Here is a 12,986-nt window from a genome sequence, read left to right as displayed (position 1 = left end):
GTCAAAGGCGAGGCGTGTTGTGGAGAGGTCCTTCGGGATACTGAAGACGCGATGGCGGTCCATCTTCTTAAAGGCCCTGGAGGTGGATGTGAGGTGCCAGAGGTCATTGGAGCCAGATGTCGGGAGGGCAGCAGAGGACCAGCAGCACCTCCAGGAAACGTCTCTGGGGCAGGAAACAGAAAGAGGATAGCCATTCAGTGCTCTGTCCCAGACCACCATTACATTTAAATTAATACATACACAACATTAAAAAAACAACACACAACGATGATTGAAAGCTACAATTATTTCTAGAAGGACAAGCTTAGATAGCTATCGTAACGGTATTAATTATCGGGCGGCGTGTATGCAAACGCTCGCGGTGTCATGTTAACCCGTTATTAAACTGAGCATATCCATTGTTAATCCATTATTAAAATAGCTATTTCGATTGGTTAACAGAACAGCCGTTGTTTAACACTGTCCGATGACTGACAGCTATCTGTCGTCGGACTTGCCGCTGGAGAAGCGCCTGGAGCCGACCTGCCCCCGCTCGTCAAGCGAAAAGTGTCCGATAAAAGTGCACCTTCGTCGGACTGGCCGGGTGGTGGATTAGCCAGCTAGCTTATCATAACTGCCATGCAGATCCAATGGCATCTCATGCTACCTAGGTATGCTCACTAATCTGAGAATGGCATGTTAGTAGTACATTGTAATACCAGTACAATGTGTAATAACCGCTGATACTTACATTCACGGTCTGTAGCTTCGTGGTCTACCGCTTGTGCTGTCCGCCATTGTTTTAGAAATAAAATGAAAAGCTGGCGAAAGGGCTCCTCCTCTTCCGCTACGTAGCCAAGATGGCGGCCGTTTAGAGCGAGTAGTGTCCATCGTTTTACATGTTCTGCCCGTTTGCAGAGCGCCATCCGGGTACTTTCAGTGCTCTGAATTCTGCTGGTTTTGTCAGTGGCGCACTTCGAACACTGAAAGTCAGCTCCAAGTGCTCAAGTGTGCGGTAGTAGACATTTGACAAATGACGAAGAAAAAAACACAAGAATCAGGACAAAATGGGAACACACTCTGGGTTGGTGCTACACAACAGACACACACACACACACACACACACGGTGCCTCTCCATACCAGGGGCAGACTGAGGCACGTCGGCCCCTATAAATACCCCCCCCCCCTCCTCTCCCAGGAGGAGGTTATCAACAACGATGATGATCAATCACCCCCCCCCCCCCCCAATCGAGCCACAAGCCTCGACACCTCTTCTGTTCACTTCCTCCCAGAAGACAAGCTCCTCCCCCTCATGTGAAGTCACAACGGACTCGCTATACAGTGTGTCTCTGGGTAGATGTGTGTGTGTGTGTGTGTGTGTGTGTGTGTGTGTGTGTGTGTCAGCCTCACACTGCAGCCTGACGGTACATCACTTCCTCTCAACACTTCTGCTGGATTATTTTTAGGAACTGTTTGTGAAGTTTGGGGCTTTTTTAAACGATTGCTGCAGAAAGATTGTTGAGTGACAAATAAAGAGCTGGAGACATTCAACACACACCTGTTCCTGTTTAATGATCACGAACTAAACCTGGGCGTGTGTGTGTGTGAGCGCGTTATCTCAGCCTGCTGCTATGACGATGACACAACCTCTTGGAGAAATGACATTTAGGAACCAGTTAGGGGAACAACTGGAATATATATATAAACATATTTATATATATGTATATATAAATATATATATATATAAATATATTTATATATACACACATATATATATATATATAAATATAATTAAATATATTTATATATATCTTAATATATTTATACAGATATATATAAATATTTGTATATTTCTTAATATATATTTCTATTTATATATATATATAAATATTTATATATGTATGTATAAATATATATATAATGTATATATACATATATTTAGATAAATCTAAATATATTTATACATAGACATATATAAATATTTATATATTTCTAAATATATATATTTATATTTCTCTCTCTCTCTCTCTCTATATATATGTATAAATATATATATATATATTTATATATATCTATGTATAAATATATATATATATCTATATATAAATATATATACACATATATATATATATATTTCTAAATATATCTATCTATGTATAAATATATATATATACACATATATATATATTTCTAAATATATATATCTATGTATAAATATATATATACACATATATACATACTGCACAGTCTGCTGTAATTGCTCTGTATCTTCCCCTCATGTTACTTCATTTCTTCACATCGTGCTACATCGTGCTACCTCGTGCTACATCGTGCTAACGAGACGTTCCAGCTGCCTGAACTAAAAACGTAAAGCAGCCAGAAGTAGAGATGGATTTCATAAGTGTGAAACTGCTCCAGGGAAGTGACGCTGCCATGACTGACGGTGTCCATGCCACAATGGGCTGGTCTGTTGGCCAGCACAGACCCGCTGACGTCCACAGAGGTCAGGGTCACTTCCTGTCAGGAGGTCACTTCCTGTCATGGAACATGTGTCCAGCTGGACGACAAGCTGCCCAATGAAAAAAGGCCCCATTGGTAAAGAGCAAGAGTAAGACCAGAGGGCCCCGCTGTGTGACCCGGATCCCCCAAGAACCCAGGTCCACAAACCTCCAGTAGCGGTCTGGATGTGGACCGGGTGGGGCCTTCAGGGGGGGTCAGGGAGTTAAGTGAAAAGTTATTCCTGTTGTCTATGCATCATGTATAGTGATTCAGTCATGAAATAAGTGTCATAAGTGAAGAAGAAGAAGAAGAAGAAGAAGAAGAAGAAGAAGAAGAAGAGTGGTGCAGCTTTACAAAGAGGTTCTGAGCGTCAGAGTGAGGAAGAGGAGGTCTCTTGAGGCTGTTTGACATTCATGTCTTGTTGGTGCAGGCCCAGAGCGGTGGAAGAGGAAGAGGAGGAGGAGGAGGAACATGCCACGGCACCTCAACGGCAACGACTGCACAAATAGAAGACACAAACAATTTAATCCGATTCTAGCATGAAGAAAAAAAGAGAGAAAGAGAGAGAGACGCTTTAAAACTTCCTGCATCAAAACTCTCAATCCAGAGGTCTGAGTCCCGGGTCTGAGTCCCGGGTCTGAGTCCCGGGTCTGAGTCCCGGGTCTGAGTCCCGGGTCTGAGTCGGGTTTCATCTCTCTCCTAAACCAGGATTTACAGCCTGCCTGGGGGTCCGGGTCGAGTGACTCTTTTGTAAGGACGGCCTTGGCCCCGTAAGAGGAGCCGGGTCCATACGGGGGACTGGATATAGAACCAGGACTCTGGGACCGGGAGACCGGTTCTGGTCCCAATGAGACCGACCCAGGTTCTGCTGCACGGCAAACATGTATTCGATGAATTAAATATTGGATTTATTAAATATATATATATTTATTTTTATATAGTCTGAATTGCGACCACCTGCAGGACCGGCGCCGTGGGGCTCGGTGGGTCCGGGTCTCATGACGTCACCAGGTCTCGTCTGTTTGGTTCCGAGCATCAAAAAGTTCAAAGACGGCTGCAGTCGCGCGCGCGACCCGCCTCGTCAACACGAGCCCGCGCGCCCTCTCACGCTCGCGTTTTTGTTAACCTCGCGCACACTGGCGAGCACGCACGTTAATGTGTGTGTGTGTGTGTGTGTGTGGGGGGGGGAGGGGGGTCTCGAGGAAGCGGGTCCCGGGGTCCTCGTGTCCGCACGCGGGGCCTTTCCCGAGCCAGGGGACTTCAGCTACCTGGACCCCCCAGACCCCGGAAGACCACCACCCCCTGAACGCACCGCTAGCGCGAGCATCGCATGTTTACGCTAACAACACACGCGCGCGCGCTGTGTAAATGTTGCGTTCGCGGCGCGCGAACTTACCTAAATCATCCATGTTGGCCGGAAGTCGGGAAGCGGACCCGGTGCTGCAATGCTCCGGTGCTCCGGTGCTGGCTCGCAGCGGGGCGGTACGCGGCCGGTTGGGCTGCCGGTGGCGGACTCAGATCCGCCTCTGATCGCGCGGAAGTTCTCAAGTTCCTGAGCTGCTCGACGAGCCTCACACAGACACACACGCACACACACGCACACACACGCACACACACACACACGCACACACACGCACACACACACACACACACACACACACACACACACACACACACACACACGCACACACACACACACGCACCTCACACACACACACACGCACTCACACACACACACACACACACACACACACACACACACGGACATACCCTGCTGCCCCCCGGAGCTCCGACAGCCCACATCCAGCCTCCTGCCTGCCCACCCCGCCACGCGCAGGGACCAGCGACATCTAGCGGCAGAGGCAGGTACTCCAGCCTCACGCATATAATATATATATATATAGTGCTGTGAAAAATAACGCGTTAACTCAGTTAATTAAATTACCGGTTTAACTAGTTTTTTTTTTTTTTTTTACGCATGCGCAGAATGAGCTTCCAATCCGTCTGTTGTTGGTCGTCTCTCCAGCAGCGTGTCATTCTGTCTCTAGTGTCGCGTTAACACGACTCCGATCTCCGTCTCGCGTGCCGCAGAGCTCGGATGCCGGCGTGTGCGCGCACATCGGGACCCCCCCCTCCCCTGTGATTAACCTGATTAAAAATTGTAATCGTTTCACAGCCCTAATATATATATATATATACTAAATGTACTGGAACGTCACAATATTACACTTTGTTTACAATATTACATATGTTTTACAATGTTATACTTTTTTTCTATTTTTTACAATATTACACTTTATTTTTACAATATTATACTTTTTTATTTTAAATATTAAACTCTTTTTTCTTTACAATATTTTTGATTTGTGCAAATAGCTGCAATGAAACAAAGAGTGAAAAGCGTAAAGGGGTCTGAATACTTTATTCAATCTCAATACAAACCTCTGGTTCATTTGATATGTTTTCGTAATGTTCCTCAGTGGCCGCTAGGGGGCGCTGTGGGCACGTATGATTAGAGTGTCTACATTTCGTCTCCAACGGGCGGATTGATACAACAACAGAGTATTCATCCGCTCCGGAGACTTCAAACACAAACACACTGAGAATGTTTACGTTTGAAACCTTTGATGCTAAACACCTGCAGCAAAACAACAACAACAGCAACAAAACAACAACAATAACAACAAGTGAGCTTCATTCGGATCGCATCCAGTCCGCGAGGTGCCAGACTCACTTAGTTATTGATTATTGATTGCTAACTTTATCTCAACCGCGCAGGTCACATGACCGACCTGCTGGAGCAGCGCCACGCCGCCCTGCGGGGGGAGAACCGCGACCGGGAGGCGCTCTGCAGCCGGCAGCGGGGTCAGCTGACCGCCCTGCGCGCGCAGGTACGACGCACACGCACACGCACACGCACACGCACACGCACTGATGATGATGCAGCCAACAGCGCAAAGAAAGGCATCCTTGTCTGTGTGTGTTGTGTATATTGTGTATGTGTGTATTGTGTGTTGTTGTGTGTTGTGTATGTGTGTTGTTGTGTGTATGTGTGTGTTGTGTATATTGTGTATGTGTGTGTTGTGTGTTGTGTATGTGTGTTGTTGTGTGTATGTGTGTATTGTGTGTTGTAGTGTGTTGTGTATGTGTGTTGTTGTGTGTATTGTGTGTTGTTGTGTGTTGTGTATGTGTGTTGTTGTGTGTATGTGTGTATATATATGTGTATGTATATTGTATATATGTATATATATGTGTATTATATATTATATATTGTATATATTATATATTATGTGTGTATTGTGTGTTATTGTGTATATGTATATATGTGTGTATTATGTGTTATTATTGTATGTATTGTGTGTTGTGTATATTGTGTATGTGTGTATGTGTGTATTGTGTGTTGTGTATATTGTGTGTTGTGTGTACTGAGTCTCGTGTGCTGCAGGCCTCCGGGTTGCAGGTTGAGATCCGGGAGAAGCTGAAGCTGCCGGGCGACGCCCTGAAGCAGAGAGAGAAACACGGGAGAGACATGAAGAGCATCGAGGGCCTGGAGGAGCACCTGGAACAGGTACACACACACACACACACACACACACACACACACACACACACACACACACACACACACACACACACACACACACACACACACACACACACACACACACACACACACACACACACACACACACACACAGGGACACACACACACACACAGGGACACACACACACACACACACACACACACAGGGACACACACACACACAGGGACACACACACACACACATGCACTCCCAGTCCTTGTGCTAAGCTACTAGTAGCCGTTTATAAGTGCTCTTCTCTTAAAGTGACAGTCCTCCTCCTCCCCTCTCCTCCTCCTCTCTGCTCCTCCTCTGCTCCTCCCCTCTCCTCCTCCCCTCTCCTCCTCTCTCCTCCTCCTCTCTCCTCCTCTCCTCCTCCTCTCTGCTCCTCCTCTCTGCTCCTCCTCTCTGCTCCTCCTCTCTGCTCCTCCTCTCTGCTCCTCCTCTCTGCTCCTCCTCTCTGCTCCTCCTCTCTCCTCCTCCCCTCTGCTCCTCCTCTCTGCTCCTCCTCTGCTCCTCCTCTCTCCTCCTCCCCTCTCCTCCTCCTCTCTGCTCCCCTCTCCTCCTCCTCTCTCCTCCTCTCTGCTCCTCCTCCTCCCCTCTCCTCCTCCTCTCTGCTCCTCCCCTCTGCTCCTGCAGGAGACGGTGAGGTTTGATGCGTTGATGAGCAGCAACGCGGAGCAGCGCCTCCTCATCGCCCACCTCCTGCAGCAGAGAGGCGTGTTGGGCGCCGTGAACCAGAAGCTCAACGAGCAGCTGGAGGAGAGGAGGAAGACGAAGGAGAAGATGGAGGAGAAGTCCTCCCTCGTCTTCACCCAGAGGTCTGACCTCTAGTGTTCATCACATGACCTCTAGTGTTCGTCACATGACCTCTAGTGTTCGTCACATGACCTCTAGTGTTCATCACATGACCTCTAGTGTTTATCACATGACCTCTAGTGTTCATCACATGACCTCTAGTGTTCATCACATGACCTCTAGTGTTCGTCACATGACCTCTAGTGTTCGTCACATGACCTCTAGTGTTCATCACATGACCTCTAGTGTTCGTCACATGACCTCTAGTGTTCGTCACATGACCTCTAGTGTTCATCACATGACCTCTAGTGTTCATCACATGACCTCTAGTGTTTATCACATGACCTCTAGTGTTCGTCACATGACCTCTAGTGTTCGTCACATGACCTCTAGTGTTCGTCACATGACCTCTAGTGTTCATCACATGACCTCTAGTGTTCATCACATGACCTCTAGTGTTCATCACATGACCTCTAGTGTTCATCACATGACCTCTAGTGTTCGTCACATGACCTCTAGTGTTCGTCACATGACCTCTAGTGTTCATCACATGACCTCTAGTGTTCATCACATGACCTCTAGTGTTCATCACATGACCTCTAGTGTTCGTCACATGACCTCTAGTGTTCGTCACATGACCTCTAGTGTTCATCACATGACTTCTAGTGTTCATCACATGACCTCTAGTGTTCATCACATGACCTCTAGTGTTTATCACATGACCTCTAGTGTTCATCACATGACCTCTAGTGTTCGTCACATGACCTCTAGTGTTCGTCACATGACCTCTAGTGTTCATCACATGACCTCTAGTGTTCATCACATGACCTCTAGTGTTCATCACATGACCTCTAGTGTTCGTCACATGACCTCTAGTGTTCGTCACATGACCTCTAGTGTTCGTCACATGACCTCTAGTGTTCATCACATGACCTCTAGTGTTCATCACATGACCTCTAGTGTTTATCACATGACCTCTAGTGTTCATCACATGACCTCTAGTGTTTATCACATGACCTCTAGTGTTCATCACATGACCTCTAGTGTTTATCACATGACCTCTAGTGTTCATCACATGACCTCTAGTGTTCATCACATGACCTCTAGTGTTTATCACATGACCTCTAGTGTTCATCACATGACCTCTAGTGTTCATCACATGACCTCTAGTGTTCATCACATGACCTCTAGTGTTCATCACATGACCTCTAGTGTTCGTCACATGACCTCTAGTGTTCGTCACATGACCTCTAGTGTTCATCACATGACCTCTAGTGTTTATCACATGACCTATAGTGTTCATCACATGACCTCTAGTGTTTATCACATGACCTCTAGTGTTCGTCACATGACCTCTAGTGTTTATCACATGACCTCAAGTGTTCGTCACATGACCTCTAGTGTTCGTCACATGACCTCTAGTGTTTATCACATGACCTCTAGTGTTCATCACATGACCTATAGTGTTCGTCACATGACCTCTAGTGTTCGTCACATGACCTCTAGTGTTCATCACATGACCTCTAGTGTTTATCACATGACCTCTAGTGTTCGTCACATGACCTCTAGTGTTCGTCACATGACCTCTAGTGTTCATCACATGACCTCTAGTGTTCATCACATGACCTCTAGTGTTTATCACATGACCTCTAGTGTTCGTCACATGACCTCTAGTGTTCGTCACATGACCTCTAGTGTTCGTCACATGACCTCTAGTGTTCATCACATGACCTCTAGTGTTCGTCACATGACCTCAAGTGTTCATCACATGACCTCTAGTGTTCGTCACATGACCTCTAGTGTTCGTCACATGACCTCTAGTGTTCGTCACATGACCTCTAGCGTTCATCACATGACCTCTAGTGTTTGTCACATGACCTCTAGTGTTCATCACATGACCTCTAGTGTTCATCACATGACCTCTAGTGTTCGTCACATGACATCTATTGTTCATCTGGTCCTGATCCGATGTGAGGTCAAAGGTCATGGATGTCGTATGTGTGGGGAGGTTGTGATACCAGCTGTATCAAATCAACTGAGTAGAATTGGAGGTGCGAGTCGTGTGTCTGTCTCCAGGTCGGCGGCCGCGACCCGGACGCTGGCGATGGAGAAGGGCGTCGCTATGGAGACGGGCCAGTTCGTGCGGAGGAGGTCGCAGCTGAAGACGATCATCGCCCGCGACGCGAAGCTGCAGCGCTTCCTGCAGACCAAGCTGCAGAGGAGCGTCCCCCTGGAGGGAGACGGCCGCTCCAAGAAGAGAAGTGCGTTGCGCTCACGGCGGCGCCGCATCCCTCAGGGCGGCGCCGCGTCACCCGGTCGGCTTCTCTCTTTGGTGCAGAGGAGCAGCGGCGGGTCCAGGCCGGCGTGGAGAGGCTGGACATGTACGTGCGGGCGCACCGCGCCCTGCTGGAGGTCACGGGGGAGACGGACCTGCGCCGCATCGGCCTCGTCTTCACGCGCAGCGAGCACCAGAACCTCTCGTACCTGGGATACGTCAACGAGCTGCACGGCCGGAGCAACGCGCTGCGGAGCGGCGCCGAGCGGCTGGAGGCAGGCGCTGCTCCACAAGCCACGCGCCTCACGCGCCTCACAGGTACGCCTCACATCTTCATCACGACCGCTGTGTCCTCAGAGGGAGATCTGGTCCCTGGAGGAGCAGAACCGAGGGCGCGATGACCAGAACCAACGCCGGCTTCAGGACCTGGAGGTAGTCATGACGACACGATGGAGCCGAGAGGCTCAAGAGAAGCAACACGAAGCACGGCACACACACGCCTGGGTTATAGTTATACATATACATATATATATATATATATATATATATATGTATATGTGTGTGTGTATATATATATAATATATATATATTCTATATATTCTATATTATATATATAATATATAAATATATGTATGTGTATATATATAATATATCTATATCTATATATTTATATATTCTATATGTAATATATAAATATATGTATGTGTATATATTCATATATTATATATATAACATATAAATATATGTATGTGTATATATTCATATATTATATATATAATATATAAATATATGTATGTGTATATATATTTATATATTATATATATAATATATAACATAAATATATGTATGTGTATAGATAACCACACATCACTGTTTAATTTTACATAAATACAAGCTTTTAAGTTTCGACAGCTTCGTTAAGTTTTCCTTTCTAAGACTCATCTTTAGATGTGTAAACAACATAGCACCTTCTGTACTCTGTCTTAGTGTGACAAAAACGTGCACCAGGAGAGTGGCCACTAGGGGATCAGTGGGTGGCAACTGCACAGCAGAGATGCGCAAAACCACTTTCGGTCAGTCATGTTTCTCAACAAAAGGGACCCGATTCTGGAACGACTTACCAACGGAACTAAAAACACAAACCGAACTGAAAACATTTAATAGCAAGGTAAAACTCTGGCTAAAAGTAAACCAGGGATGTCAACACTGAAACACACACGCCAGCCTGCACACACACACACGCACACACTCAATTTAATGGGTTTTTATTGTATTGTACGGGTTTTATTGTATTGTATTTGACTGTGTTTAGTTTAGAGGATCTACTGCCTGTGTTGCTCTTGTATATATCTTATTATCTTATGATGTGTATGGTTAGGTGTATGAACACTCAGTCTATGCATGGATGTTTTGTCAGGTCTTCTCTGTGTATGGAGAGCTGTCTGCACACATACACCACTTTTAGATTAGTTTTAGATCTAGACATGTTTCTTGTTTCTGTTTTGTTTTGTTGTTTTAGAAAGGCCTGACCAGGGACTGGGGTTGCAAATTAGCCAATTGGCTAGAAACCTTCTGTATCACATGTACACTCTGTGTAATAATGTGCGCTGCTTTGTCCCTGACAAATAAAGAGATTAATAAAAAATAAAATAAAAAAAATAATATAATATATATTTATATGTTATATATATAATATATAACATAAATATATGTTTGTGTATAGATATAATATATATTTATATGTTATATATATAATATATAACATAAATATATGTATGTGTATAGATATAATATATATTTATATGTTATATATATAATATATAACATGTAAATATATGTATGTGTATATATAATCTGTGTGTCAGTTGATGCCGAGCTGTGCGTGTTCTGCTCCGTGTGTCCAGTCCGAGCTGCAGGCGTCCGGCCGTCTGTCCGAGTCTCTGCAGCAGCAGAGCGCCGCCTTGCAGGCGGTTCTGGACCGGCTGGCCGGCGGCATCGCCGGGCTGCTGGACGACATCACGCAGGAAGTGGTCGTCGTCAACGCTGACAACATCGTGCACTTCACCCGTAGGTGACCTCTTGACCTCTCGATGAATATTTATGTATGTTTTTAGTTTTTCACGACTCTCTGCTCTTTAATTTGAAGAGTTATTCATCCGACCCCAGGAGGAGCGTGTTCCTGAAGGGTCAGAGTTCAAACCTGTGACCTTGATGCTCTGTGTTTGTGATGATATCTTCATCTGAGCGTCTCCTCCTCCTCATGAGGCCTGCAGTCAAACATCTGATGTCCTCCTCGGGTGTCCAGAGTTTCACGCTGCCGCCTCTGTGTTTGACCTCCAGACGTCCTTGAGGAGAGCGTCGTCCACCTGCTGGTCCGGAGCGGCGTGGACGGCGAGCAGCCGGCGCCGGCTCCTCCGAGCCCGATGGCCTTTGACCCGCTGTCCGGTACGAAGCTCGCTTCACTCGCTCCTCCACGTACGGCTGGTTCCCACGGGAGGCTGACAGGGAAGAGTCACGTGGATCTATTAGAGTTACATGGATCTTAGTGTCTTTAAGTGTATTCAAGTTTATCTAAGTGTATTGAAAGTGAAGAGTTATGTGTATTTCTGTGTATCTGAGTGAATAACTAAGTGCTGTGCAGTGGAGGGACGGTAAGGAAGTTGTTCTTTGTTCCTCGGTCAGACGTGGAGGCGGTCCGCTCCAAGTCTCCGGCACGCTCGCTCAAGTCGGCCTGAGCAGAAACAAAATGGCGGCGGCGGCGTCTCGTCCTCCTTCACATGTCAATAAACATCCTGGTTCAGCCGCCATGTCTTCATCCAGAGCGTCTACGAGTCGTCTGTGATGAGGGGCGGCAGAGCTGCGTTCAGGGTCTCTACGGGGAATAAAGAGCTAACACGCACGGCCACTAGAGGGCGCACGGCCACTAGAGGAGGGCGCACGGCCACTAGAGGAGGGCGCACGGCCACTAGAGGAGGGCGCACGGCCACTAGAGGAGGTGCACGGCCACTAGAGAGGGTGCACGGCCACTAGAGGAGGTGCACGGCCACTAGAGGAGGCGCACGGCCACTAGAGGAGGCGCACGGCCACTAGAGGAGGCGGCACGGCCACTAGAGGAGGTGCACGGCCACTAGAGGAGCGCACGGCCACTAGAGGAGGCGACGGCCACTAGAGGAGGCGCACGGCCACTAGAGGAGGCGCGACGGCCACTAGAGGAGGCGCACGGCCACTAGAGGAGGTGCACGGCCACTAGAGGAGGGCCGGCCACTAGAGGAGGCGCGGCCACTAGGAGGCACGGCCACTAGAGGAGGTGCACGGCCACTAGAGGAGGTGCACGGCCACTAGAGGAGGCACGGCCACTAGAGGAGGGCCACGGCCACTAGAGGAGGCGCGGCCACTAGAGGGCGCACGGCCACTAGAGGAGGTGCCACGGCCACTAGAGGAGGCGCACGGCCACTAGAGGAGGGCGCACGGCCACTAGAGGAGGCGCACGGCCACTAGAGGAGGCGACGGCCACTAGAGGAGGTGCACGGCCACTAGAGGAGGTGCACGGCCACTAGAGGAGGTGCACGGCCACTAGGAGGCGCACGGCCACTAGAGGAGGGTGCACGGCCACTAGAGGGCCACGGCCACTAGAGGAGGCGCACGGCCACTAGAGGAGGGTGCACGCCACTAGAGGAGCGCACGGCCACTAGAGGAGGCGCACGGCCACTAGAGGAGGTGCACGGCCACTAGAGGAGGTGCACGGCCACTAGAGGAGGTGCCACGGCCACTAGAGGAGGTGCACGGCCACTAGAGGAGGGCACGGCCACTAGAGGAGGGCACGGCCACTGAGGAGGCGCCGGCCACTAGAGGA

General features: G+C 48.0%; 1 protein-coding gene and 1 long non-coding RNA gene across 2 annotated transcripts in view; one reads left to right on the top strand and one right to left on the bottom strand.

Moving 5' to 3' along the window:
* LOC130208735 (uncharacterized) overlaps positions 1-1,133 on the bottom strand; it is a 1,910-nt gene extending 777 nt beyond the window's left edge. Inside the window, exons 1-2 of the long non-coding RNA XR_008834476.1 lie at positions 731-1,133; positions 1-163 (exon numbers count right to left, since the gene is read on the bottom strand). The exon at positions 1-163 is cut by the window's left edge and continues 777 nt beyond it. This is a non-coding gene — a long non-coding RNA (uncharacterized LOC130208735). The remainder of the gene's footprint in view (positions 164-730) is intronic.
* Positions 1,134-5,101: 3,968 nt separating this feature from the next.
* LOC130208513 (uncharacterized) lies at positions 5,102-11,952 on the top strand. The gene is made up of 10 exons (XM_056437695.1): positions 5,102-5,166; positions 5,258-5,370; positions 5,925-6,047; positions 6,700-6,881; positions 8,935-9,119; positions 9,197-9,408; positions 9,491-9,565; positions 11,038-11,200; positions 11,474-11,578; positions 11,816-11,952. Exons 2-10 carry the CDS (start codon positions 5,263-5,265, stop codon positions 11,866-11,868), a joined length of 1,206 nt encoding a protein of 401 aa, XP_056293670.1. The 5' UTR covers positions 5,102-5,166; positions 5,258-5,262; the 3' UTR covers positions 11,869-11,952.
* Positions 11,953-12,986: the final 1,034 nt, after the last annotated feature.

This window comes from Pseudoliparis swirei, chromosome 18 (genome assembly GCF_029220125.1).
Source record: "Pseudoliparis swirei isolate HS2019 ecotype Mariana Trench chromosome 18, NWPU_hadal_v1, whole genome shotgun sequence".
NCBI lineage: Eukaryota > Metazoa > Chordata > Actinopteri > Perciformes > Liparidae > Pseudoliparis > Pseudoliparis swirei.
This window is presented reverse-complemented; position numbering and strand designations above follow the sequence as displayed.